Below are 24402 nucleotides of genomic sequence, written 5' to 3'. Positions count from 1 at the left end.
ACAAATCTAACAAAGACATAAAATTAGTTGTTAGTTGTAATTACTGTCTATGCATGTATTAACTATTTGTCATAATTAAATGGAAAAAAGTGTTGAATGTTCTTCATTGTGACATGAATTTTCCATGCCATATTAATATCAAATCATAAGAAAGAAAACAAAGTGAAAAAGGCGCATTACATTTCAGTGTTGTCCAGCAGAGGGCAGTTAGACTAATAATAAATAACAAACACTTGTCATTAGTTTTCATGAGGAGGTCCAAAGACCATTTTCTTTTTTGAAACGAAGACGCACTTTTCATGCCAAAATAAAAAAACACAAAAACAATTATTAGCTTACCGTAAACAACTGGTTTAATGGAAGAGGATAAGCTAATGCTAACAGATGTCTGCAAAGTAGTAGCTCGAATTCTGAATTTCTGAAATTCAGCACTTTTTTGCATTGTAAGAACAAGTTTAAGTTGTTTCTGTCACTATTGTAACTATCTCACCTGTCATATCTGATATGCCCCACAAAATCTTTTCAGTATCAGTCTACCCCTGAAGACTGAAGGTGGCTAAAAAAAACCTGCTTCCTCACAATTTGGTCACACATTATCAGATAGCATGCTTCATGTTTAAAATGTTTTATGCATACATGTAAAAAATATAAAGAGGAAATACAAATAGCAATGTGTCTTGTATTGAAATTTTTGCTAGATTTATTATTAGTTGGGCATTTAAATCTTCCATAGTTAAGCTGACAGCAGCCAGTGGTTGATAAGTTTCAGAAAAGTGAAGTACTGTAACTCCACTCTTTCACCTATGAGAACTGCTTTGTTTCCTGTGGGGAAAAAAAGGAAGTTAAGGAAGATAGACATGGGACTTACAGCTTTTTGTGCTGGCCACTCCTCCAGTCTGTTACAACATGCAAATAAATTCTTGCTCTACCTGTTCCAAACCTAATTAGTTCCTGCTACACTGCAAATCGCACTGCTGGTAAGAACAAACTGCATGAAATTACTTTGGGTTTTTATAACTTTCTTGTTTAAGACAGCTATTTGTGTTGGGTGTGCAAAAATGCAAAGCTGATGCATATTTTTGTATTTTCGAGTAAATTGCTGATCTGCAGGACTGGCTGTATGTTTCTGTGGTGTGTAGTTGTCAGTGGACTGGACACACTGTACCAGCATGCAAAGGTGCAAAGTTCCCTTCACTCTTGTATTTGTCTTTTCATGTTTGACAAAAACTAAAAACCTCAGCCTGTCTGTGATCTCAGCACTTTGTGACATTCATTATAATCAGAACTCTCATAATCAGCAGCTTTTGAGTTTACTTTTGGTTTTACTTCTGCTTCATTATTTCCCAGCAAGTTGCAGGGACAGTGTGTTTCAACTTGCAGAAACACTGAATATCTGTCTGTGACCAGATTTGTTATTAATAACTGATATGCAATTAAGAAATGTTTGTTGTTCTTACTGTAGATGCAGACTTTGTTGAGCTGCAGAGGGGCTGTTGTAACATTGTTGTTCAGTGTTTAGTCTGTGCAGTTGATTCTGGTTGATATTTCCCATCTGTACCTGTAATATTTTAATGAATCATTATGCTCAGTGACAGCAAGTAGTTTCATCATTAGCAGAAGCCATTTGTGTTTGAGAGCAGTTCAGGTAATAAAGTCTCTAATACATCTAACACATTTCTTTCTGACTGGCCGCTGTTTAAGACAGAGTGACCAAAACTGAAAAATGGTCTGTGAAGAAATAAAAAGTGAGGAATGTTTTATTGTCAGGCTTTTCAAACTGTGGTCAGGAGGAATCCCTCATATCAGAGCTGGATGACATCATGACATTTGATATTTACAGTTATTTCTGAATGCTTAAACGCTAACAGTGATTCTTTAAGCACTATCTCTGAAACCATTAACACTTGTAGTCAATGCATGTTCTCTGCTTTACACTCAGTTTGTAATTTTATAACACACTTCTAGCAAAACTGTAAACATTGCTACACTATTTTGCCAGTTGCTTTTCCACACTGATATGTGAAAACACTTTTAGATAATGAGTTCACTTACAAATCAGAACTTGAGCACTATACTGTAAATAGGCCACAGGTAAACATTTTGGATGTTTGGACAACAATGGAGGCTAATACTGGACAGAGAGTCATGCCAGGCCTGGATACGACACTCCAGGTGATATTTCCCACGCTGCCCAGCTCAAGACAACATTGCATGTGATATGGATGAAGTCTTATAGCCAAATCCACAAAGAAGAGATTTAGCCTAGTTTTTTCTGTTCTTTTTTCTAACACAAATGTTTTTTTTCATCTACTGCACTTTTGTTGTTTAAGGAGTGTTAAATAGATAGTGCCTAAGCAATCAAAAAAACAAACAAAAAAACAAAAACAAAAAAAGACTGCAGGGATGAAGGGCAGTGATACAGTGTAAAACTGCTACCATCTAGAGGCAACATTGAGAAATGCAAACATGTTTTTTTCTACTGGTATTTTTTACTTAGGCACTATCCCTTGCAAAGGAAAACCATTTTTGCAAAACTCCTCAAACTCTTCAATTGTTTTTGCATTAATACAGTACACACAAACCATCATTGAATAAGGACATGGAGCACCAACTACACACTGACAATATAAATGAAAAACACTCGTGGCTTTTGCTTTTTCTGTGTGCAGGGCATATCAGTTTGCAAGTTTTGTCATACATGTAGTAAACATGCATACACACAGGTATCCAAATGTGTAATGTATGGATGTGTATTCTGAACATAACACACTATCAATACAAATATGGGGAAAAAGTTTTTTTTATTTTTCTCAAAATGTTCAAACACTCCTCAAACAACAAAAGTGCAACAGAAGAAAAGAAAAACATCTGTGTTAGAAAAAAAGAACAGAAAAAAATTAGGCTTAATCTCGTCTTCCTTGTGGCCATAAGACTTGAGACCACATCACATGAGATGTTGCCTTGAACTAGGCAGCACGGAAAGTATCACCTGAAGTGTCGTATCCAGGCCTGGCATTATGTCTCTACAAGCCCCCTTCATTGTCTGTAGAAGGGGAATGCATTGTTGGGGCTGGCGATCATTGTTGTCAAACTCATTGTTGTCCCAGATGATAAGATATGTGGGCTGCTCTGGTCCCTGGTCATTAGGAATTAGTCTATTGTGGAGGCTGTCCAAATGTGATAATGTGTGCAGTGTTGTAAGGGTCTAGGATTGCATGATGGTGAAGGATACCGTTTTGACTAATAGACGCACATATTGTTATGTTACCAACTTGTTCCGAGATGTTGATGATGGCACGGTGTCCGATGATGTTTCTGCTGTGGCCCCTTGATTTTGTTTCAGGTTGAAACCTGCCTTGTCCACATATATTAGCTCATGATGCTCTGCATCTGCTCCTAGCTCCTTGACTTTCTGAAAGAGACAAGACAAAAAATTTAGCACAGTAAGAAATGACAGGGATCAGTCAATATGATGTAGCACCATACACTTCCAGATCCAGTAGCAATGATAGGAGAGTATAGCTTACTTGCACATATTCACATCTCAGTTGTTTTACATGGTCTGAGTTTCTTTCGAAAGGGAGTCTGTACAGCTGCTTCATCCTGATTCTGTTGTGTTTCAGTAGACAGGACAGTGCGGAGAGACTCACTCTGTTGACATTTTGGAATATGGTGTTATCTGCCATTATGTGGTCCTGCAGTTCTCTGAGTCTGATGCAGTTATTTACAGGGACCATATTCCAATGTGGGTCTCCTGCTCTGGGGTGAACAGTAGGTCTTTTCCATCAGATACTGGTCCAGTATGACTACAGCACTTACAGTTACTTACTGGTTCTCATTTCAAACTAACTGGATGATACCTGCAACAGTATAGCAGCTCAGATTTAGTTAAACCTGTTGCTCAGCCTCCCTCGTGTGTGTGTGTGTGTGTGTGTGTGTGTGTGATGTGTAGGTTGGTTTGTGTGGTAGGAGGGCTGGTTTTCATGCCCCTTTATTCTGCTGAAGTGCGCAGCTTGTGTGATGATACGATTTTTTGTAAGGAGGATTTAACATTAAGACGTTAGCATCTTATTTTTATTTCAGAGCTGGAGTTGTCATAGGTAACTTTTGCAATACTATAGGAGAGGACGTAGTAAGGTTGGCTGGTAGTTTGCTTTTTTTCCCCAGCGAGGGAAGGGGGGTCAGAGGGCTTAAGAGGTTTAAGAGTCACGGCTTGCTATCAAACATGATGATTGGAAAAGGTCAGCCTTTGCTTTGCACCCCCTACTTTTGGTGTGAATATAATAAAATATGGTTATTTATGGTGGAGTGAGGGTCATGCATTTTCCCCCAGTCACTCAGGGAGGCTCAAGGAAAAAATATTTGTAGCTCAAGGGAGCTACAGAGATAAAAAACAAAAAACAAAAAACGAAGTCACACCCACTGCACTCCTTTTTTCTCCAAATTGTTAAATGATGATTCATCACTCAATCTGCATGCCTGAGAAATCTGGTCAGGTATTACATCAGCAAGTGCGCAAACACACACACACACACGCACACACACACACACACACACACACACACACACACACACTACCATCCAAATATATTTGGACAAATTGTATTTTGATGCTTTGGCTACATTGCTCTTGAAACTTTCATGCCAATAAATGCCACTGAATTTAAGTGATAACCTGCAAATGGAAGGTCTCTCATTTGCTTGTTAGTGTTAGTGTAAGTAGTTGTACTTTATGTACATATTGTGGAGAAGACAGAAGTTTAACTTGAATGTAACCTTTACTGTCATAGTGCTGAACTTCAGGAACAACACTTTACATATCTGTTAACAGTTGTAAATTGTGATAGATGGTCAATGTTGTTTTATTTTTCCAATTGTAAACTTCCAGATACTGTGCTCATAACTTCCAATCAGAGGGAATAAACTAAGTGAACAGAGCCAGAAGGCATGAAAATGATCATCTATTGCATATGGACAGAAAGGTCGTTATGTCATCTGAGAGTCCAATACAGAAGAGTTTGTGAGTTTACTGTTTGAGGTCTGTAAAGGACCTTGTATTGTATTTATTGGGTTTTGGAATGACAAGTCATTGAAAATGTTTTGGTGCAAATATATTAGAAGCGAATATGGTTAAGACTGTGAGGGTTGAGGTGTGTAGGTTTGGTGACCCAACTTCAATTGTGAGTGCAAAGATGTTCTGTTGATGTGCCAATATTCTGCTCTGAGAAGCTATTGAAGCTCCAGCTCGCTGAGTTTTTCTCAGAGAAATTCATAGCTTTGTTACTCATGAGTGGTCCTCCTCCTTTGAAATAACTTGAAATGGGTTGTGACAAATTATGCTTGTCTAGGATTAAGCATGATATGACGAAATTCAGAGTTAGTGGTAATTTTGCCTGGTTAGGTTTTTCTTTGTTGCTAACTCTTGTCACCAATGGGAGTTATAAATTGATTTGTAGACATTTGGTGCCTAAATTGTAGATTTTGCCTGCTCGGTCATGTCCAAATTTGCAGAGTATTTCATACATGAGTTTTATTGTGCTTTACTTTTGGGAGGAAGAGGGCGGTACTCCAGTCCTGCATTTGTGCTTGAAGATGGTTAAGTGCTGATTCATTTTTATTTTGGTTTAAAGTAATTATTTAATTATTGGAATTTTCCAACATTTGGTTTTGGCAGCAGGTTCCTTGCATTGAAGAGATTAGATTTCAGCCTTCAAATTGCATAATTATTCCTATTTTACAATGTAGTATTTTGTACTATCCATGTAACAGTACAGTATGTACCAATATGTAGGTACAAGAGAACAAAATGTGAAGTTAGGGAATAGGGGGGCAACAATCTGGAAAGAAAAATAATTTACTCTGTAGGTATGTTTTAGCTCTGCCATTCTCAACCACAGGTGCCCCTCAGAGCACTATCTAGTGGGCCGCGGAGGCAGTGGTACTGCTAAATGGTAAAGATAGTTATTTTTAAAATAACTAGCACATAAATAAAAAACGTCAAATTAAAACGCATAATTTCAATGATCAGTTATGTTGGAATATGCAATCATGCCATCACGACACATCATTAGGTAGAGACAAACATGTTTTAACTTTCTCTGCAGATCCCGCTTTAGAAGACATGTCTCTGTCCACTGTTTTGGAAAATGAGTTGTTGGAACTATCAGCAGACAGCAGCCTGAAGCTTCAGCCCACACAAGTTGACTTTGCTTCATTCTGGACACTGACTGCCAGTCAATCAATCCCTCTCTGTCAAAAATCAAATTCCTGTTGCTTTTCACCACCACCTATTTATGTTAGTCAGGGGTTTCCACTGTGACTGTCACAAAATCAAAGGCAAGGAACAAACTGAAAGCAACTTTGAATGCTACCCTGCGTGTCAGCCTCTCACCTATCCCATCATTGGGTCTTTCTGAGGGAAAGCAGAATATTTATTTTGGTCATTACAGCTGACAGTGGCATAACACATATTTACAGCCCAGTTTTTATTTGTCATGTTATGTTTATTTATTCATATTTATATTTATATTTATTTTAAGAATCAGAAGTGGGCCTTACGTTACAAAAGGTTAAGAACCCCTGTTTTAACTAACACATACCTATTCTAATATTATGGGATACATATGAACTGATGAGCAACAATTTGAAGTTTTGGGTGAATAAATACAATTTATATTGTAAGTATTACCTACAAGGTACCTATTCTAACATAAACATAAAATTGATCATCTTTTGAAATTGCCTTGGCTGTTAGATGGACAATCCTGGTTTTTAATTTAGCCGTATCTAAGACCTCACATTAAAATAGCTTCTCTACTTCCTGTACTCAGATCTCTGTACTTCTGCTTGTACTCAATAACAACAATCAACAGAACTCTGTAACAGTACTGTCACTCCACATAAACCTGTACCCTCAGGCATCTGAAGTCACCTGTAAGTATGTTGTACCCCATAAGCAGGCCTACTTCACAACATACAGGATATAGGTCTACAGTATATTCATGACAATACTCTTTTTCCTGTACCTGTGTTTGTTTCAAAGTGAAAATGTCATGAAGAGTAGCAGGAAATGGACCCAAACCAAACAAACTACACTGATGAGGGGATGAGATGCAAATGGAACAGGAGAACGGGAAGGGAGCTGATTGGCTGGGGAAGACACAGGAAGCAGGCCAGGGCTAATGAGGCTGATAAAGAGCAGAGGCCTGTTTCAGAAAGAGGGTTTAATGAAAACTCTGAGTTTGTTCACCCTGAGATGAGGGAAACTCTAGGTTTTCAGTTTCAGACAGACAGTTAACTTAAACTTGGGGTCAGTTACCGCAGTAACTAAGTTTCTTTCTATCACCTCCCTCTTACAGAGCCAGACACGCTGTTTCATTTCCTCATTCATTCAGTCTGTATCAAAGCGCATTCATTAGCGGAAGTTCACTATCTGTCTGAATTGAAATCCTGGTTGGATATTAGTTTAGTTACTCAAGGAATTTCTAAAGTTACCACTTTAATGTGCATCCGTCATTTATTTGAACAGTGTTTTTTTTCTCTCACATTCAAATATTCCACAGTGTGAATTCATCCTCAGCTCAGAATCAAACCTCTGCATGTCCTTCTGTGTGACCTGAAATCTTTATTGCACATTATGTGTAATCTCAGTTTAAATTTAAGCAATCTGTATGAAGCTTTAGACACGTAGGATCAATCAAAAATTTTCTCTATCACTCATGATGTGATTGGTCACACTGATGGAACATCATTCCTATAATATTGGAGATAATATGTTAATATGCTGAGTGAGCAGGATTGTGATGTGGCTGCAGAACGTAGTTTGAAAGTGAGATTTTTAAATAGGGAGCATAATCTTAACGTGTTTTAACAGCATTTCACTGACAATGTTTAAATTTACTACATTTGTTGAAGTAGCTGAAATAAAGTCACTGAATGCTGTTGAGCTGATATACAAATAGATGTCTAACAATTTAAAATATTCTGCATTTTAACCTCGATGCCTTTTCAAGTACAAATCTCCAAACACATTATTACTGATCAGACTGTGAGTTTACAGTCATGTCTCTGTGTCTTTGATCTATATATGTTTTAAATCTTTAACTATATTTTTCATCTTCAGTTGTTGCCTCCTCTGTTTTGTCCATCAAATTAAAGCTGAACAAATATATTTAAAAGGTAATGAAGTTGCAGCCTGAACCACAGTCAGATTCCACTTTAACATCATTGAGGAAATGCAAGTCTGTGAAATGATGAATTAATGGATGACACCGGACAAAACTTTATTGTGTTAACTTATTGACACTTTTCCCATTTATCTTTTTTTAGAAATGAATGTGCAGCGTCCGCACACACATGCATTCATATCTCTACGTTTACTTGATTAAAATGGATGCTCTGCCTTTTATTTACCTGTTGACATGGTGACTTGTAGTATCCGGGCTCCATTGATGATAGCTTTTTTTATTCACCACGCACACACTTAACTCAGAGTGAACATACTCAGAGTTGATTGAACTGACTCTGATCAGCTGTTCTGAAACCAAAAACTCTGAGTTTCCCATCTTAGGGTAGGGAGCTCAGGGTCTGACTCAGAGTTTGCTGAACCTGCTTTCTGAAACACGCCCCAGGTGTGTAGATGAGCAGGAGGAGAGAAAAGCAAGCACAGGAACACAGGAGGGAAACACACAGCAAACAGAAAACCAAAAAAACAGAAAACCAAACACAGGACAGTGACAGGAACCTGTAAGATAAACACTTCCAAAGAAAATGTAACAATCTCCTATAACCTGCTGTCTTCCGAAAATAATAACATATAAATGAATGAATGGAATTTTATTATTGTGTCTTACATACAATTCCATGCCCAGCCTGTATGGGCTTACACCATCAATTAAAACAAGCCAGGACCAGAGTACAGTGTTTACATTGTCAAACAACAGAGAAAATAAACAACCAAAGCATTTTTCAACTAAAGGTCCTCAGATCATCACTGAATAGGGCAGAACTCCTAACTCACTGACAGAAGCTTACTATGTATTGCTGAGAAAAAATAAATAAAATACTAATTAAACAATCTATCTTGCCTTCTTTTGCAGGCTTTTGAGATAAAGTAAGCAAACTTAAACACATCAAAATTAAACAGCCATTCCAGTTTTTGCTCATCTGAACACCAGAATATTTCAGGATTTTGTTGAGCAATTTCATGGAACAGTAACTCTCTTAAGTCATCATGAGTTGTACAGTACAACAGAATATGGGACCCACACAGTCTGTTTTCCTCCAGAATATTCTTGAGTCGACCAACCTCAATGGCCAGAGGGAGAATACCAGCTCTCAACTGTGCAACCAAAGATCTTTGGCTTCTAGATAAATGAGGTGTAACATATAATTTGGGGCCAAAATTCAGTTTGATATACATATATGTCCTTAATTTTGGCTTTGACAGAAACCATTTTTCTTCAAATTTCAGTGAAGGCGTACTTTTAATGGAGTTAACATTACAGCACAGACCATTCCTGTACATATATAGCATATCCAAATTCTCAAAAATGGAGTAAAGCTCTTTTGCCCATGGAGAACTTTGTGATTTGCTCCACATAAAAAAAAAGAAATACTTTATTTATTCTGTTCTTCATGTTCATTCTGATTAAAAGGTTCTACAGTTGGATCACTTTACATTTACATTTTTGTTATACAGACTGGTATCCAGCCCATGTCTCCCTGAATTGCTGGAATCAGAGCAAATCTATGAACCCCCAGAAAACATTGTATAGGTCTATTCTGTATGGTGTCTATAGTTTTAGAGTCTTTTAACATAAATGATCTATCAGCAGAGATGTCAGCCAGGGCTTAGATTTCATTAAAGACACACCAAAACCAGAAGATATAAAACACGAACAAACTTAACCCATAAGTTCATATATCTCAATAACTGATTTGGTACATTTACTTAAAGTGAACAATAGTAGAATAACATAAGAAATGACCCCGCACACTGAATCACTCTCATGCTGTGATGCAGTGATTATGTTCATACTTCTGTAAATGTTCAGACAGTTACAGTTAGTCTGGGAAAAAGTCTGTGGGCATCTGGTGGACTGGTGGATAATGACAGGCCTTGGGAGTAGGAAGAACAAACATGGCCAGGAGGAAGTAATGCAGAGAGCTGGGGATGAAAGTGTGTGGAGAGAGGGACTGAGAGGCAGATTGTGACAAAAAATGCAAATGTACCCTGCAGTTATTTAGTAAGTATCCCAAACTTTAAAAAAGGAACTAGTTTGCATACCCTCATTTTGTTATTGTCCTGTTGATAAGCAGTATATGATAATTTTGAAATAAATCATTATCATTATTTTATAACCAGACCAGTATTTTTAACCACTTGTCCTTTATCTGGTTAAAAATACTTACAGTAGCCTGTAAGGTCTCACAAACAGCATATAGTTTCTCAATAATGGTCATACTGTACCCTGTAATATTAGAATAGCCTACATGTTTGAAAATACCTACAGTATGGTTAAATTGTTACCACCGTATTTCCTAACTTCACATCTTGTTCTCTTGTACCTATATGTATGTATCACTACGTACTGCACTGGTACACAGTTGGAACCAAAAATTAGAAACTAAACATTGCAGATTGTAATCTAAATCAATAATGTTTGCTGCAGCTTGAATTACAAAAGTTGAGCAAAAGTTGTAAAAGAAGGTAGAGCTATCAGCTTGGGATCACATATATCGCTGGTGGTAATTCATTGATGATTCATTGCAGTTAGCCAGTCCCTCTCCCCCGCCTGGCTTCTTTTTGTTTGGCTTTTGGTTCATCTTTATCTTATTCACTTGTTCCTGCAGTCATAGATTTCTATCTTTGTGGAGTTAAAGGCAGCTGCTGTCTGTGGCTGAAGCTATAAAATGAGTTATTTCAACATAATATACTTTTAAATCTGACATCGACTCTACTCATGCGATGATTTGGGACAATTGTCACCAAGCTAGACAGAGACTGTTTCTGAGCTCACAACAATGCATTGCAGATAAGGCTAAGATAACTAGTGGAGGCTGCTGTAGCTGTGACTTTGCCTGCAGGGACACCTGATGCAACATTAAAATGAGACTCTGCTCCTCCAAGCTCCCAAGAACTACCAGCCCTCAAAGTATTTATTCACACAATGATTGGGGTCATTTCAGCTTAAGAGTGGGTTAACAATAAAATAAACAAAACTGAACTGAATTATTCAACTTCAAAATAAAGATAAAAAATACAAATCTCTTACCTAAAATTTAGAAACATGAGACAAGAGATTAAACAAAAATTCAACCCAGCCCTACAAGATCCTTGGGCTGCTACTTGAAACAAGCTATTTACGATATTTTACAAATGTGTAGTTCATGGCTGGCTGGCTGAAGTGGTGAGAAGAGCCTGCAGGAAAAGTGCATTTGTAGTGAACTGATATGACTGAATTGGCTGAGGTGTTGTGAAGGTATTTCTGAACTCCTGTGGTGTACGTTGGTGATACATCTGTCCTGTTCGATGGAAGTACCAGGTTCGAATCCTGGCAGGAGTATCTGGTTTTACAATGTTTTCTTGGCCAATGATGCTGTAACATTAGTCAGTTGCAGAGCAATAGCCATGCTACTGCCATTGAAATAGACATAATCACAATCACAGCCCCAGCCATAGCTGTGGTGGTGGTTTCAGGGCACAATCCACAGCCAGGTATAGCCAGCCAGTGGCTGTACTGAGGCAGGTGACTGGAGAACAGATGAGCAGGTGGGTGTGGAAATTCAGGGGCAGGGACGGAATGGGCAGAATGAACAGGACTGAGGCAGTTGTTGAGACAGTGATTGCAAATTGAAATTCAAAAAATACTTTACACTAGCACAGACTAGTTGTGATGATAACTGTGGTGTTAGGACTGGAACACTACTGAACTGTCTGTCTTCATAGGTTTAAATATTGAGTTGATGGAAAAAGAAAAAGGAAAACTGTGGCAGAGTGTGACCAGCATAGGAAACATAGCATGCTGCTTGTGAGACACTATTCTCTTCACAAAGTCGATAGGTGACTCAGTCATTCGAGTTAATAGAGAGGACAGTCTCTCTTTTCTAACTCTTATTTTTAAAACCATGGTATCGATGTCCAATGTGAGTTTCTTGCCTTTTTATTACCAACTGATCACTGGCCTGTTCAAGAAAACAAGTTTAGCAAAAACTCTGAGTTTGTTAATTCAGAGCTCAGTTTTCATCAGGGTCCCAAGACATGTTGGTCTGCTTGATTTGATGCTCAAATAATAAATTCAATATACTATTTCACCTAAAGGTGGAGTGCCTTAGTTTTTTTCCATGGTTGTCTCCACCACTTATTGACAAATATCTAGCAAAGCTTCCTGGATTTTAAGTAAGTTCTTTTTGTTTTGTGAGGTGGTCCTGGAGCTGTTTCAATCGATATCACAATTACTTTTCATGAACTGCTCTTCTATAGAGAGCCAAGGTCATGACATCACTTCCTGTCTTGCCTCTGTAACTCAGTGCAATCTCTCATTCAGCATGTCTTTCATAGGTCTTTGTTAAACAACTAAAGCTTGTTCCTAAAGTTTTACTTTCCATATGTCGGTATCCACTGATGGCACTTGCTATCAGGAACTTCATTATTTTAACAGTTAAACAACCATTATTTTGTTAGCATACAAAAAACTACAGCTCCCATGAAAATTTACCAGCGCCATGGATACTCATGTCATTGTAACTTGGTTTCATCTAGATCCATAAAATTCCCCAACAAAATCTTCTACTGTCATTTTCTCAACTGATTAGTTGTAACCTCTGCTCTCTACATCTACTGTTCAGTCTGCTTTGTCCTGCTGTTACTGCAGATGTCTGAACTAACACTTATGTGGTATCAGTGCATCTGCTTTGTAACTTTTCCAGTGTGAACACACCACATACTCAAAAACCTGCTTAGCATTGCAGAATGGATTTGGGACACATCTCCAGTATGACTAAACCCTCTCTCCGGTTAACACACCACCATTTCCCAGCAGTCAGACAATAAAGACTATATACATTTGCATTCATTTAAGAAAAAAAAAAAGTTTATTTAAAGTGAATGCTCTTCCTCTGCAGTGTCTGTGTTAGCTGGCATCATGTGATGAGCCTTGTTGTCATTCTCTGTCAGGGTGAAGCTGTCCACAGTTGCTGAAGGGCGTGGTAAATGTTCTCCCTGGAGGAATAATGACAAAGCAGAAAGTGAGGGGTGTCTGAACCAGATGAAACCAGACATGTTAGCTAAGGCATGTGTGATGCCTCAGTCTTTTTAAGGCCAAAATGATTTACAGTACTTAAAGGAAGGGACAATAGCTGAAACATAATGTAACTGTAAACACTGTGAAACAAAAATGTATTTTCCAAGTTCTTTTCTTGTTTTCCTGTGTTAATTATATATGCCTCATGGATTAAGATAATCACTTAGAATACATAATAGTAGCTAGCCAGGTGGTAGAAATCTACATTAGCTGTGCTCTGTATAAGTGAGTACTGGCCAATCCAAACACTGATTAAAATTTGAAATTTGTGCATTTGTGGAATACCAACCTCACTGTTTCTATTGGCAGATATTTCATCATCTCCATGACGACAGAATCTACAGGAATAAAACAGCAGTTAAATGACTATGTGGCCAGTTTCATTCACACACCACTGATTTGTTAGATGAGTTATCATCTCATATAATCACTGCAGTAGTTGAGCTGTTGTTGACCATGAAAACATCAGTTGACTATTTATACTCAAGGTCCACTTATTCGCTTGTTCTGGAGCTTTTGAACATATCAGTTTTAAGCCAACATGGAAGAAAAGTCCTATAAGTGCTCAGAATCACTGAAAGTTTGTTTGAAATCAACCGTTCTCAATGAATGGCCTGTGCATTGTTACATTGTGTGCATTGTTGCTGTTTAAAGCTGAGTTTCCCCCTCTGTCTGTCAGCGTGCAGTGAAAACATCACCAACCACACAATTTTGTGAAGATGATTTTCTCATTTATGTCAGACACAAAAACAAGAATGGATGGAGTAGAATAGATGTACAAAACACAATATGTGCAGCTGCAGGTGGGCCTGAGACCACCAGTCGGAGTTCTGGCTGACCCAATCACAGAGCTTCTTACACAGAGGAGGTCAGAGCTGAATGAATGAATACAAGTCAATGTTTTTTAATGTTCTCCAGATTATGTGACTACTTAAAATAAAACATTTATTATTATACAAATAACATTTACATTTACTACAGTAAAAACTAGTATCTACAGTAATGTATGTATGTATGTATGTATGTATGTATGTATGTATGTACAGTATATATGTATGTATGCTTAAACGTTAATGCTGCTGCAGGTATGACTGCTGTCTATGCATACCTGAGTGCATGTTACTGCTGAGTGCTGTGCCAGACTATGTTGACATGCCCTCTATCAAGGATAATATCTTTTTCCTTATTTGTTTGCGTTGGTGCCTGCAATGCTACTTAAAATAAAAACACAGATGATTTAATATATAGTATAGAGTATTTTAAGGCTTGATTATCTCTGTGTCCACCCACACATTTCTTACTAAGTGGGGGCTTTCTTTTTTAAAATTTCTCTTTGTTATATTTAGTATTAGAGGCAGTGATAGCCTAATACAGTCTCTCTCTTTCTATCTCCCTCCCCTCCTGAAGCTATCCATGGTTCTGGTGGGTGTTTTTAACTGATGTGTCGCCTTCAAAACACTGAGCATGGAATAAGCTCACCTTACCTTTAATTACATTTTGTAAGTCAGCTATATGTACCAATTTATGTATGTAGGATTTGTAGAAAATCCTCCCCCCTGCCCAGAACTAGGGGTCTCAACCTAACGGGCCACAACTGAACTGATAAGAGGCCTGGCTCAGGCCTTGCTCAGTCTCTCCCTTTGTCTGCAGCAGCATGCTGGCCTCTGTGTGATATTGGCCATCTTCTCCGGTTGACTGTGCACAAGATGCATTATTTGAGTAAGTTTAAGACGTTTGCTGTAGTTATTGCTGTTTCTTTGTCTAATGACCAAATGAGTGTTTTGAGTTAAGATTTAAAGTATTAGAGTACCTTTTGTGTACTGATTATTGCTTTAAGATTTACTAGAGTTCCTTTGTTTGCTGATTATTGTTTCATCTGCCTTTTTAGCCTTTAAATCATCTATGACAGTCAACTATTTGTTGGAAATCCTGTGATGCTGTGATTCCTATTTCCACAGGTAGTTTGATCAATCTACAGTATTACAATCAAGCAGATTGCAGAGCAGATCAGCAGCAGCAAGAGAACTGTTGTGTCTACACAAGGGGCGTTCAGGTACATGGTTGAGTGTAGGTCACCTGCCTTTAGGAAGTGCTCACAGCCCAAATACACAATTATAGACAAGTGTAAAATGAAGGAAATCAGTTTGTATCATGTGAAGCGCCACTACAGAGCACAAATCTTTGGAGCAAACATACCCAAATCCAACCCGAAGGCACAGAAAATAAATTATCTCAGAGCCCAATATGATCAATCCACTTTATTTTGGGATGCACATTATTTTATTTTTAAATGCAGCCCTTATTTTATTTGAAAGGAGAACAGCAACATGTATTTACTAATAGAGTAGGGGAGACCAGGCACAGTTGTAACACTTTTTGCAGTTTTCCCAATAAATCAAAAACCATTGGAACTGGAACTGTCCATTTGCTACATTATAAACTGCAGTGTGTCAACTGCTGAAACAATGTATTTAAGTGGTTTTATGAAATATGTACTGGTTGAAAAATTGATTTAAATACAGTCACCCAACTGTTACAACTGTCCCAGTGTACAGGGACAGTTGTAACACATGCCAGGGACGGTTGTAACATGTCAAAAATATACATAATTAAATCAATCAAATATTCAAAATGAAAAAGATTATTTATTTAACATTCATGTTATTGTGACTATTCATTTCTTTTTTTAAATAATGAATACCTTTTTTCACACTACATGACAAAAAAGAGGGGAGGCCATCAAATTATAATGCAAGAAAATTATTTAATGGGTAAAACACACTTCCTCAAAAAAGATTAAACATGAAATCAAAATGGATTAGTTTGAGGACAACATTCAGTACAGGGTCACATGGCAAATGCCGTATGATTTGGCCACTGTCCTGACTGATTTGCCTTGTTTTATGCCATCTGAATCTCTCTCTCTATCTATCTAGCTATCTATCTAGCAAGCTAGCTAGTTTATGTAGGCCTTTAAGTTTTTAAAATATAAATGAAATGATAATAACAAGATGTTACAACCATCCCAGTATCACCAGCCATGTTTTAACCTCATGTGAATTGGCTTGACTGCTAGTTTGACACATGTTAGCCATTTCTATTTTTAGCTTACAAAACAGTGATTCTAATAATACTTATTTGGATTCCTAAACCCACATCTGATTTATGCCCCAGACCCCGCTATGCCCCGCTACCTTGATGAAAATTAGAGATTTCTCTGGGTTTGAAAATAGTTGGAAACATTTGGGATAATGTAAGTACACAACACAACAAAATATATAACATAGGTCTAGTTGTTATCAGACATATTAATGCAGAATAGTTATATAATATAGCTTTAACATTACAGTAGAAAGGCTAACAGCTGTTTTAATTGTACAGACACATTATTCGCTCTGTAAATGTGCTGCTAATTTGTTATTTTAAATGTTGGTCCTGAGTTTAAGAAAGATTTTGAGTCCTTTTTCACTAAAAGTCAGCGCTGGTAAACTGTTTAGTTTTACTAACACTTCCGTACCACTTTCAACACGTCTCATTGAATCAGATTAACAGAAAAGCTACAGCACCAACAAGGTAAATATGTGACTTGTCCCACCTTCTGTCCAAAAGAAATGAAACACATTCCCTCAAGAAACTAAACACACTGCTTTGTTAAAGTAAGAAAGTTAAAAGTCTTTATTGGGGCACATGGCCGGACACACATAAGTAAAGGGACAACAAAACCAAAACAAAAGGAGGAAAAACTCTGTAAGTAGAAAAAAATGCTTTTAAATTTAAATTACATATAATACACAAGAATAATAAAGAATAAATGACCAGCTCATTAATTCATAAATTAATATCATAACTGAGTCTTAAATGAGATTTCCCTTTGCAGTAGTCTTCTCAGCTCATCACCACCTGTAACAGTGTTGAGAGTGACCTCAGTGACCTTGTGGCTTGGTGATTATGAGCTTAATGTAGCAGTGACTCAGTGGATGGTCTATCTCTGCTCTCACTGCTTGTCTTTAAATTTGCTTTTCTTGCCTCCTAAATAAAATAAAATCAAAACCAAAATCTAGCCTGAGCTCAAACCTTCCTCCTGGTCCGCATGGACTTAAACTGGGTGCTCGCTTGTGTGTAATCAAACGCATCAAGGGAGATTGTCATTAGATTTTGCGTCTTTGCCTCGGATAGACGACTTCTCATGGCCGTTTTAATTTTGTTCTGAAGGCTGAACCTGCACTCTGCCGCCACACTGGAGGGTGGAATTACCAGCGCCACTTCAGCCAAGTTTTGAAGAGAGGGAACATTTCTCCCAGGGAAGTGATCAGAAGTTGGCAAGACTCTCTGAACGTGGGATTTCCCGATCCTGCTAGCACTCGCTTCACCGGCAGGAAATGCGCTCTTTCTGCACCAGTGGCGCAGATAGAAGAGAAAGATAAAAAGATAGAAATACACTTTGCACCCCTGTTCGTAACACAAAACGTTTAATTTATAGCAGCTAGCTAGTCCAGTAGCAATAACTGCTGGACTTAGATAACATTACAGATTGAAAGATATGAGACTGAATGGCAGCCAGTAGCTATCTGGATAATTCCTCCTTCCTACAACGTAAGACATTGTACTGAAATTTCACTGACCAATATCAGTGATATTTGTTACGCTATATACATAAAAACAAAGATTTCTGCACTGAGTTGCACCAGCTAACGTTAGCTATGTGAAAGCTGGCATGAGCCACTTGGTATCGTAGCATACTGTAGTGAACTGGATCGATATTGAAATATCATATTAATAAATTAAGTCTATACTGGATTACTGTGTTGTAAAATGGCAGCAGTGATAATTTACATTATCTCTAATTTACATTATCTCTAATTTACATTATCAGTCTTCTTTTTCATTTGTATTATCTATTATTAAATGGTTTCTTACATACTTGCATTATTATGGTAACACTAGCACAATAAAATATATTGAATCATAAATATAATTTCCGACACAAGACAAGATTAATTAATATGCACACTTGCCACCAACTGGACAGGGGGGTGAATTATTTTAAGTTATGGTTTATCACACTCAGTGTAATCTGCCTTCAGATTTTTCCTTCATTGTTAAAAAATTCAGTCAATGACAGAAAATATTCAGTTAATGTGACCTGTGCTCTAAAGGATATCCTAGTTACTGTTTATCATTTCCTGTATAGCACCATAAAGACGAAAGATCCTCTTTTATCCTCCAGACGACCTCACTGTTACGCCAACACTTTCCTGTGGAGAAGAGAAAACATGAGATCCCACTGCTGGTGATTCTGTTGATGATACACAACACAGCTTCTAAACTCATAAGAAGATCAGAACTCTGTTAATACTGACCTTTAATGTTCTTCTGTCTGGATGCACAGATGAGCAGCACAGTGCAGACAAGAACAAATAACACAACTGATAAAGCAGTTGCCAGGTACTTCCTCTGGTAAGTGTTATCTTGAGGTGCATCAGTTGGTTTGATGGGATCAGCCTCTGTGAAACACACAACAGGAGACAACAATCTTCATTGTGGGACTGAGGTGAACAAAATGTGTGTATGTGCAGGTATATAGTGGAAGCAGTAATGATGAAACACACTCAGCCTTTGTGCTATGTATTGCTGGATAATACAGAGATACATGCAGGAGGGTTGTGATATGCTCTTGTGGTCTGACCACAAAAAGTTTTTCTCTTTGTGTGTACGTGTGCATGTATACAGACACACACACACATAGGATTAGATATAGGATTTATTCTAAAGAGAATAAAGTCCTAGAAACATAACATGACATTAAATTACTTTTCAAGATGGATTATTTAGTGTAAAGACTGATTTTACAAGTTGCCAGCAAAAAACACGATAGGAGATAGAGATGCCCTGATTGCAATTTTCTTGGCAGATTCCAGTTTCTGAGTCTGACCTGCCGATTCCGATTTTCTTTCTTTCTAAGAATTTAATAAGAAAGATTTTCTTTCTTTCTATATTTTCTTTCTTTGTAAGAACTATAATTGACAGCATACACAAACATTTTGTAACTTTTCTTTAATGGAATATTGAAATTCAACTGTATGTTCATTAACTATTTAAATATCAATATAATAATAATAAAACATTTTTCTTCTTGAAATTGGGCATGTTCACCACAGTTGTGTTTTTTTAAAGTGTCTGATTAAGTTAGTTGTTCCAAATGTTTCCAAGGTTGTTCCTCCACATCTATTCTGGACTTAGAGGTATTACAAATTGTGAGCTTTGTGTCCTCTTCACTCACTGAAGAACTTGCACACCAACGACATGTTGTGTGTTTATGGCTGTACTGTATGTGCCACAGCTGCCACTGTGTGCGTGACCTGCATGTTGTGTGTGTGTGTTGTCTGTGCCGCAGCAGCTGTGTGTGCGACGTGAACCATATTGCGGCTATGTGTGGAAAATATGATCAGCAAAATATTTCATTCTGTTGTAAGACATCGCAGTAAAAAGAGGCTGAATGACACTGGAGTTTAACAATGTGCAGAGTGCAAACACAAGACTCAAGTGCTGCTGAACAGTGAACAGTGAACTGTTTCATCTATACACATTGTCTTGTACCTGCTCTGAAGTAGTGGGCTTCTGTACCAGTGGTGGCTGGTGACTCAGAAAATAAAGGACAGGAGGAAAACCAAAATGGAATCTTCCAACAAACTGCATCATACTATATCATGTCCCCATACTACATGTACATACACTAACAGTTACCCATCAAAAATTAAAATAACCCTTTAACCAACACAAACATTAAATAACATAGACCTTTCAACAAACTACAGTAGCCTGAATAGTGTGACAAAAGAGTATGAACTCACTGACTTGAATTTTCACCAAAATAATTTCAATTTTCAAATAATATCGACCACATTAACTATAGTAGATATGCTAATTATGCCATCAATGTTTTTGAGGACCTTTGAAGGAAACTACCACTTATTATTGATTGTCCAGTTTCTTGGCTGCTTTAACATTGACAGGGGACGATGATGACGCATCGGTAACATTAGCTACGTTAGCTAGCTAGCACATTTATTTACTGACTAACCTGGTGGCTGCAGTCCGTGCGCTAAGTGCACTAAATGAACTTGCTGCCAAACGAAACATGTAACTGCCAACTACTCTCACTCTCTCTCTCTGTCTGTCTCTCTGTCTGTCTCTCTGTCTCTCTCTCTCATCTCGCTCTCTACTTCTACCGTGCCTGGCTGTCACAGTGAGCAAGGCAGTGATGCATTCAGGGTTCAAAAAAAAAAAAAAAAAAGATCTGTGGCCTGTGGCCCTGTGGGCCATTTAGAAGGCCAGGCTGGGAAAACTCCTGATGCCTGCCAATTGCCAGTCCAGGATTACACTCATGTGGATGATATTAATGGTACGAATCTTCCTTAAAAATAAAATTGTGTTTTGATTCTCATGTCAATCTGCAGTAAATTAAAAACATGTAGCAAAATGAAAGGGGCCAAACTTAAAATAAATAAAAGGTGTGTTGTGATTCTAGAGACATACTGTGTGCATGCGCCTCTACCAACTTAAGCCATGAAAATTGCCCTGCATGTGCAATAGGAGGTGGTCTGAGCGGGTAACAGAATTGCCTTTGCGATAAAGCAAAGGCAAATCCGTGCCAAAATGAGCACCGAAGTTGCACTCCGTTGCCTTATCTGCATAAAGACAGCAGTCAGCGGATATGCGCTCATTAGATGTCTGGAAACAACAAAACTAAAACTCTACAGTCAATGACAATGTCTTCCATAGCAGCAATTGTAAGAGAGAGACCCAATGAAGTTTGTTGTGCAAAATCACCTTTTAACAGTCTCATCAGCTATAAATGGACAAAACGAGCAGACAGCCTGAAGCAATCTCAACACATTATTTGGACACATGGACACAATTAGAACAACGTTATCCACAACAAACTGATCAGTACTGGCAGACGCACTATAACTTACCATAGACTGTGAGATTATAACCTTGATTGAAACGTGTTATTTTAGAGTCAATACGATACATCCCAGAGTCATTCTTCTGCAGGCCAGTAAATGTGAAGCATCCAGTGCTGTTGTTCCAGTGAAGTTTGTTCTCGTATTTTTTATCTAATATCTGCATTTTTGAATCCTTCACCAGGGCAATATTTTTTTCATTATAACTGAGAAATCCAAACGTCACCAGACAGTCAGGTAGAGTGACTCTTCCAGTGGCTGTCAGGTTCTTCACTTCCCCAGGTGGAGGTAGGCCCACCACTGTAAAATAAAATGATACAACAGTCAGTGCTGGTGAAAAGCACTGACAAAGAGCTGCAGTGTTTATAATCATGATGAGATTACAGCACTACCATTGAGGGATAGACCTCAGTTCTAACATTTTTATATGATGCTTCTCTGAATTACAGCACTTCAGACAAAGTGAGTGTAACACAACCATGACAACTATATGCTATTAAAATGCACATCTTGGATCTTACCTCTTAATGCTACAGTATAGTGGTTTAGTCAAACTCACACTTTGTTTCAGATTTAAAAATATACAATCACACAGGTAATCCTGTCTGGTATTATTGCACTGACATTTTTTGTTCTGTGTAATTTTAAATGAGTTTCAGTGACATGGATTTTTCACTTCTGTTGTAACCACGAGCCAATTTTCTCTCATTCTGACACTGATGAAATTGAGAAGGACTGTTTCTGGACATTTTGGTGTCCTAGATGATCCACCTTCTTACAATACTTTATTATTTTAAATATATCTTTATTTGACTTGACTCACCTTCTGTTCTATATCATGTCATCAACATCATCTTTCAGCTAGTGTTTTACATGCTCTAGTCGCTGTTAAGACTTCTTCTAGTTGTAATCATACATACAACTATATGATGCAGAATATGATATGCTGTTGAACATAACCTGTTTATTGTGATAACATTATCCAGGTTACTGATCATCTGTGCAGGTGTGTCTTTGACTCCAATCACATCACAGACAGTGTGTCATTTCTGTGTTGAGTATTATCTGAACAAGGCTTTCACTCATGGCTGTTTTGACCACATTTATTGATTTTAATTCTGTTGTTTTTTTCATTATGCAACGTACAGTGCACACTTCAGGCCTGTGTTAAAAATTACAGAGCAACTTCTAGATATGTTTTATAGCTGAATACCTCTGCATTAAAAAAATATAACCTGCCTGTTTCCTATAATAGTTTCTAAATTGTTTTATAGTATCTTCTAGTATCTCTGACTCAAGCTGAGGGTGCACCTGTGCAAAGACAGTTATAGTCTGTACTGCACATAATGGTGTTATTCATATCTTGGTTATGAATTATCCTGTGGATCACATTATGATGTGTGTATTGAATAGGAGTAACCTGGTGATTATTTCACAGCAGTGTGTGCAAATGAAAGTATCAGGTGTTTAATGCAGTGTCAGCAGTGTTTTTTTTATGTAAGAAGTGCCATATGTGAGTATGACTAGGGGCAGACTTTACCATTAGACAAAGTAGACAACTGCTGGGGGCCCCCAACTAAAGGGGCCCTAAACAGCTATAGATTTATTACGATTTTTAGATATGACAAATATTTAATTATGTTACTGTTCTAACTCATTGCACCCGAAATTACTACAAAAGGCACTTAAAAATATGTAACTGTAAAGCCTACTACTTACTGTGTACTTCTACTTCAGAAGAAAACAATGTAGCCTACCACTACATTTACCTACAATAATATAACAAATGTTACTGGTTATGTTGCAGATTCAGATTTTACTCACAAAATATAACAATTAAATGTGATGCATTATTCTTCATTAAACTATCCAGCATTATTAGAATTAAAAGCTCCACCTTGAACATAAGTTAAGTAGGCTAAATTTAAGGACATTGTGCTAATAATTCCTCTCTTTCACTCTTCACTTAAAATCTTGACTGTAGGACTTTTACTGTGCGGTATTAATACGTAGTTTTACTATTAATAGTTTTACTTCAGAAAAGGTTTTGAGGGCTTTACCACTGCCAATACCAACATTCCCAGTTAGAGAAAGGGTGAAAAGAAGCAGACGGCGTTTGCCTGGGGCCAATTCACTTAATCGTGAAAACCCGTGTGTGACAGACTTTTAACAATGGATCTTTGCCTAAAATGGCCCTGAAATCAAGGACAGGTTTCAAAGCAGCAAAGCAGCAATGTAAGAAAACTGGAGCAACCGCATGATTTTACTGTTATCTTTACTATTATAACAGCAGACAGAGTCTCTGTACTCCGCGGTGTTAGGCTGATCACATGATCACACCATATTCAACTCGAACAACTTTATCACAAAACTCAAGAGGGTCCTCATTCAACATGTCTTGCGTTGTATGCTCACCTGGCTCGTGGCCGGTAGAAACACGGACACTTCCATGGATATAACCTATGACGAAGATAATCAGGCATCTGTGCATCCCTTGTTTGAGCGGCATGTAGGTGCTGGATCCACTAGAGTGACTGAAATAGCGGCGGGTGAAAGTTTGCCTGAAAAAGCCTAAGATCGTAAATCCGGTCACGACTGAATCTAGTCTAGACAAAGACGGAGCCTAATCAGTTGAAGGTTAATGAGTTCGCCTAAAAACTAAGTGAATGAATCAATATTCAAGAACGCTGCAGCGTAGATTACGTCCCACAGGTTGTTCACTGCGCACTGAGATCAGCAGACACAGTCGTGGTCGCTCACTGTACTTTTCATTAAGGGACTGGGCGAGGCACCTTCGCCCACCGCTTACCGCTTAACGTGATTACCAGTTTGAGAGAGTGACGTTTATGACATAGGGAATAGTTTGTAATATCGTTTATATAGGTGAATGATGAGGAGCAGAGCAGGGGTGCTGCTTTTGCTGCAATAACTTACACAGAATTTCATCACTTTACAGCAGTTAGTAGCTCAGACTGGCTTTATACTGCAGTTTCTGTCGGGTCCTCTAGCTATTTTTAACACCCAGGTAGCAGGGGCGGATGGTGGTGGTTTTGTGTGAACATTGTATCATTGTATGAGGCATGGTGACAACTGTTATCTGGGAGCGGCCAAGAAACCATCACCCGCTCCTG

General features: G+C 37.9%; 1 protein-coding gene across 1 annotated transcript; it reads right to left on the bottom strand.

Moving 5' to 3' along the window:
- Positions 1 to 16957: 16957 nt before the first annotated feature.
- Positions 16958 to 24187, bottom strand: LOC137180549 (uncharacterized). The gene is made up of 4 exons (XM_067585938.1): positions 23687 to 24187; positions 21281 to 21571; positions 18665 to 18808; positions 16958 to 18559 (listed from the first exon to the last, which is right to left on the bottom strand). Exons 1-4 carry the CDS (start codon positions 23778 to 23780, stop codon positions 18471 to 18473), a joined length of 618 nt encoding a protein of 205 aa, XP_067442039.1. The 5' UTR covers positions 23781 to 24187; the 3' UTR covers positions 16958 to 18470.
- Between the last annotated feature and the right edge of the window lie 215 nt (positions 24188 to 24402).

This window comes from Thunnus thynnus, chromosome 3, assembly GCF_963924715.1.
Source record: "Thunnus thynnus chromosome 3, fThuThy2.1, whole genome shotgun sequence".
NCBI classification, from domain to species: Eukaryota; Metazoa; Chordata; class Actinopteri; order Scombriformes; family Scombridae; genus Thunnus; species Thunnus thynnus.
The sequence above is the reverse complement of the archived record's forward strand: the minus strand, read 5'-3'. Positions and strand labels throughout refer to the sequence as shown.